Source organism: Rosa chinensis, chromosome 2, assembly GCF_002994745.2.
Source record: "Rosa chinensis cultivar Old Blush chromosome 2, RchiOBHm-V2, whole genome shotgun sequence".
Lineage (NCBI taxonomy): Eukaryota > Viridiplantae > Streptophyta > Magnoliopsida > Rosales > Rosaceae > Rosa > Rosa chinensis.
The window spans coordinates 10,216,015-10,221,972 of record NC_037089.1 but is presented as its reverse complement, the minus strand read 5'-3'; the positions used below and the strand labels follow the sequence as shown (position 1 = coordinate 10,221,972).

At 41.9% G+C, this 5,958-nt stretch overlaps 1 protein-coding gene across 1 annotated transcript; it reads left to right on the top strand.

Moving 5' to 3' along the window:
* The first annotated feature begins 3,119 nt into the window (after window positions 1-3,119).
* On the top strand, window positions 3,120-5,516 carry LOC112189083 (protein STRICTOSIDINE SYNTHASE-LIKE 5). The gene is made up of 4 exons (XM_024328356.2): window positions 3,120-3,713; window positions 4,191-4,498; window positions 4,602-4,734; window positions 4,913-5,516. Exons 1-4 carry the CDS (start codon window positions 3,252-3,254, stop codon window positions 5,192-5,194), a joined length of 1,185 nt encoding a protein of 394 aa, XP_024184124.1. The 5' UTR covers window positions 3,120-3,251; the 3' UTR covers window positions 5,195-5,516.
* The last annotated feature ends 442 nt before the right edge of the window (window positions 5,517-5,958 follow it).

Here is a 5,958-nt window from a genome sequence, read left to right as displayed (position 1 = left end):
ATTGATCCTCTCGTTCTTCAGCGTTTCCCCCATACCGTTAGTCATGGTGGGATGGCTTTTTGTTCAAGGATTCCCACAGAAGGTGCCAATGTTAATGTCTAAAGTTCAGCGGTAGCTGAATCTAGGTTAACGCTGATCCGATGGGCAGATCGCTACTTGTGATGTTCTCAGAGCTTCCGCTACCTGTCAAGTAAAATACAGAGGGCGTCAGAGGGAGACCGCGTTGGGCGATCTTCTTTTCTCCGATGCCTAAGTTAATCAATGTACTTATGTTGACAAAGTAACAGTAGGTAAGTAGTAAAAGCGTCCTTAATAAGGAGAGAAGAGAGAACCTTTTCTAGGTGAGGAAGGAGCTGATCTTCTTCATGTTTTCGATGTGGGACTGATATGCTTCAGTCCCCAGCTTCTGGAACTTCTGATGCTGTCTTGGCGTGGCGCGTAGAGGCGCGTCAGCGGTGATCTGGGGGTAAGCCAGGGCTCAGGCGATAGCCTGCTTGGCTGTGTTCCCGTAGGTCACTCCTTTAGCGGGAGTCGGTACCGCTGGAGGTAGCATGAGCGTGGCTTATTATAGCTAATTATGCTTGCAAATGCCTATGTAAGTACAGTCAACGAAGAGCAGACTGGCCTAAATGGAAAGATGTGATCCAGGTTGAATTGGATTCACTAACAAAGAGACAGGTATTTGGGCCTATAACGCTGACACCGCCAAGTATAAAGCCTGTTGGCCATAAATGGGTCTTTGTTAGAAAGCATAATGAGAAAAATGAGGTTGTTAGATACAAATCCCGCCTTGTGGAGCAAGGTTTCTCACAACGCCCTGGAATCGACTACGAGGAGACATATTCTCCCGTAATGGACGCTATAACGTTCCGCTACCTTGTCAGTTTGGTAGTTTCCGAAAAACTTGACATGCAGTTTATGGATGTGGTTACAACATATCTCTATGGGGATCTAGATTCAGAGATATATATGAAGGTTCTAGACGGACTTCAATTACCCAAGTCAAGTGGCTCTAAACCACGGAGCGCGTTTTCAATAAGATTGAGACGCTCACTATATGAATTGAAACAATCCGGACGGATGTGGTATAACCGTCTAAGTGACTACTTGATTGGGAAGGGATATGTCAACAATGAAATATGCCCATACGTGTTTATAAAGAGGACAAGTTACGGATTTGCAATTGTAGCATTTTATGTCGATGACATGAACCTAATTGGAACTCTAGATGAGTTAAAGGAAATTGCTAAGTACTTGAAATCCGAATTTGAGATGAAAGATCTTGGGAAAACACGGTTTTGCCTCGGACTAGAACTCGAGCACCCTAGTGATGGGATTATGATTCATCAGTCAGCATATACTCAAAAATTATTAAGGCGCTTTAATGAAGATAAAGCAAAGCCTGTGAGTACTCCCATGATCGGTCGTAGTCTTGAGCCTGAAAAAGATCTGTTTCGTCCAAGGGATGAGGACAAAGACTTATTAGAGGCTGAAGTGCCCTATCTAAGTGCAATAGGCGCATCATTGTACTTAGCTCAATGCACAAGACCGGACTTCTCATTCGCAGTGAATTTGTTAGCTCGACACAGTTCTGCGCCAACATGCCACCATTGGATTGGCATAAAGACAATCTTTCGATACTTGAGAGGTACGATTGATATGGGCTTGTTCTATCCCTATAGAGAGAAAAGAAATAACAGAAGTGTGGGATCAGACTCCACAAGGCAAAACGCCAACTTCCGTGCTCCTCCTCCCTTCCATCAAAATGACAATGATGTCTTGATGGGTTTTGCTGATGCAGGGTATCTCTCTGACCCTCACAAAGGTCGCTCCCAAACGGGTTATTTTTTTACCATGGGAAGCACTGCGATATCTTGGAGGTCTACAAAGTAGACCCTTGTTGCTACTTCCTCAAATCATGCAGAGATTATCGCTCTACATGAAGCCGTGCGAGAATGCATATGGCTAAGGTCTGTAGTTAGACACATTCAAGGAACTTGTGGTTTGAAGTCTACCACAAATGAACCTACATGCATTTATGAAGATAATGCAGCTTGTATTGTGCAAATGAAGTTAGGTTTCATCAAGGGCGACAACACCAAGCATATATCACCTAAGTTCTTTTACAATCAGCAACAACAAATACTTCTAAATATTGAAGTGAATCAAATCCGTTCAGAGGATAATGTAGCGGACTTGTTTACCAAGTCGTTACCTAAATCCACCTTCGAGAAACATGTGAAGAGCATCAAATTAAGAAAGTTATCCGAACTCCCATAATTGTAGAAATCAGGGGGAGACCTTGACATCAGGGGCAGGTATGATGTCTACATGTTCGATCTCAAAGAGTGAAGGACGTGTTGTGCTCTTTTTGCCCTTCGACCAGGGTTATTTTTGTCCCACAAGGTTTTTGTTACCTGGCAAGGTTTTTAGTGAGGCAACGATCAAAACGTCGTCACCGAGTTTGAGCGGCACAAGGGGGAGTGTGGAAGGATGTCGACTCCTCCATATTCACGCGTGTTGTTCTATTTTTCTCCTTCGACCAAGGTTGTTTTTTCCCACAGGGTTTTTATTACTTGGCAAGGTTTTTGACGAGACAACTTAGAAGCGCATAGCAGAGGCAACACTATTGACATGTAATATCCAAGGGGGAGTGTTGTAAATGATAATTCATGCAATAGGTATTGCTTAATGTATGCAATTGACATACTTGTAATGTGCGATTGATTAGTATAGCTATTATGTATTGCCTTTTGTATACATGATGTAACTCTATATAAACCTCATGGTGAGATGAATACAATACAATTATCCAATTCTCTACGACACCTTTAACGTACATTTACAATTTGGCAAACAAAATGAACTAGGACTCTTCTCTATATAATAATCAAATTTGTTTGTCTACACTCTTGCATTATTCTTGAGATCATCTGTTGATGTAGAAGTACTATACCAAAAGTCCAAAACCTTGTGCAAGTTATATCTTCTTGGATATCTTTTTGGATTTAGTGACACCAATAATCTTAACAGCTACATCCTCAAGCTTGTCGTTATCCCTGTACTGTGCACCGGCTATTGCCCCCGAAACACCATATCCTCATTAACTGCTAATCTTACCAAACAATCCATATATGACTATGCACCGGCTATTGCCCCCGAAACACCATATCCTCATTAACTGCTAATCTTACCAAACAATCCATATATGACTATCTGCACCGAGTCACCTCCATAACTCGTCACCCAATATGCCCGAGTCAAACAACCATAACTCACCTTCCCCTTCAACTCAAGCTAGTAGAAGATCATCATCATCTTCATCATGGCCTTTGAACTTTCTCCTCTTCTCAATACTGGTTCCGGTGGCGGCAGCTCTGGTAATCCTCTACCAGCTCGACCCGTTCGACCCGGCTCCTCTGCCTCTTCACGAGTTGAGCCACCGAGTCACCGCTGCCCCAGCGCATAATGCTCACATGCTCAAAGGGTCGGAGTTTATAGGTGCTGGGGCTTTAGTGGCGCCGGAAGACGTTGCTTATGATTCAAAGTCGGGACTCATTTACACGGGCTGCGCGGACGGGTGGGTGAAGCGAGTCACATTGAACGAGTCGGCTGCTGACTCGGTGGTTGAGAACTGGGTTAACACCGGCGGGAGACCACTCGGACTCGCTCACGGTCATAACGGTCAGCTTTTGGTGGCGGACACAGAAAAGGTACGTCAGCGTCACTAATTGTCACCGACACATATATTTAGGGTTAGGACCGTTAGGTGCCGACGATATTGATATATATACGAGTAAATTATGGCATACTGTATATTGTTTTTCAATCTGAACAACGAAAATGAAGTGGTATATCATGGTGCTTTTTGCAGCCATTGTTAAAAAGGAAAAAGAAAAAAGAAGTGGTATATGAGCAAGTTTATGGCATACTGTATATTGCTTCTTCAATGTTCATAGTTCATAGCTCATAGACATGGACTGATAGTGGTGATGTCTTTGTTTATCGGTGAAACCGGGTTCTTTGTATTATAGGTTGTTGCATGAGTTTCCATGTTTTGGTTCGTTATTTTACATTTCTGTACTTCATGTGGGATTTTCTTCTGCGTCTGTTTGTATTATGCTAGTTGCTAGCTTATATATTAACATAGTTTCTCATTTTAATTAAAAAAATGTGGGAACATAAATCAGGGATTACTGAGTATAAGTGAGGATGGAGAAGTGGAGCTGTTGACTGATGAGGCTGAGGGTGTGAAATTCAAGCTAACAGATGCTGTGGATGTAGCAAAAGATGGCATGATTTACTTCACAGATGCTTCATATAAGTACAGCTTGAAAGACTTTATCTGGGACGTTTTGGAGGGCAAACCGCATGGAAGATTACTCAGCTACGATCCAACTATCAAAGAGACCAAAGTGCTAGTCCCCGACCTCTACTTTGGCAATGGAGTTGCAGTCTCTCCGGATCAGAATTTTGTGATCTTCTGTGAAACTGTCATGTATAATGTTCTCTGAAACCCTCATCTAAAGTATTTGGACTTAGGGCTTTTGTTGATAGGGACAAAGTTTCTGACTGTGTACGTTAAATGGTTGATATTGCAGGAGAAGATGTAAAAAGTACTACCTGCAAGGCAAGAAGAAAGGAAACGTAGAGAACTTCATTGACAACTTGCCGGGCACCCCTGATAATATTCGATATGATGGGGAAGGCCATTACTGGATTGCATTTTCTACGGTAATCCATTTTCTCTCTTCTAGACAAGGAGAGGGTTGTGAAAGCTTCTTGCATTCTAATTTGGAGTGCAAATAACACCGACCCTAAAGGATCGCTTCAATTGCTGTTATGTTATGAATGAAACAAGGAAGCATCTTATTCATAGTTCATTGACATTTTTTTTTTGCCAAATTGACAGGAGATTACAGATTCTTGGAATTTAGCACTTAGGTTCCCTTTTATTCGAAAATGGCTGGCAATCATGGAGAAGTATACAACAGGAAGACCCCATATGGAGAAAAATTCTGGTGTAATGGCTGTTAATTTGGAAGGGGAACCTATTGCCCACTACTTTGATCCAGGGTTATCACTCATTTCAAGTGGGATCAAGATTGGAAATTACCTATACTGCGGTTCAATTATCTATCCATACATTATCCGCTTCGATCTGGAACGGCATCCTGCACACGCCACTACATGAGCTTCAAGCACCCAAAAAAGCCATCCATAATGTACTAATGCATCTTCCATTTATGTTTAACTTCAACATAAATGGAGTAGTAGCTTATTTAGTCGTACTTTGTTCATAGCTCCAAATTACCTCAATAAGACTATTTTGTCATAAATAATGATGGATAAATCATGTAAATAGATGTTGAGTGACAGGTGTCTGTCCCTATAGATTGGTGATTGATAGAACTGTATGTATGAGTAAATGACATTGCTATTAAATGTTACCTTTTTGTGTACACAATGTAGTCTTATACAAACCTCCTCATAGTGAGATGAATAGATGCACTCCATTCTCTGCGTTTAAACTCTCTCTCTCTCTCTCAAATTCTTTTACTATCGTTTTACAACATAGTTATATATTGCTCTCTAAGATAGGCTGCCCAAGACCTTCGCTTTTTCTCTGAATGAATTTTTGTATCTTCCCTGTTGAAGTCTTTGGCATATCATTGAAAATGATTGTCCGGGTGTTGCCTCTGAAAATCACCTCAGCCTAGATAGCTGAAAGATCAAGGAACAAACATCATTCTCGATGAATAGATTGCGGGGCGTGCCAGCACACGGCTGAGAGGCCAAGTGTGCAATTGTAGATGGAGTAGATGTAGTGCGCGTGTTCTGACTTCTTCAAGCGACTGAAAGCTGAGGAAGGAATAATCTCAGCTGAGGGTTCAATGCCTTGGAGACAAGGACTTTCGGGTTGTTCAATGGATGAGGCGAATGACAATTAATTAGTAA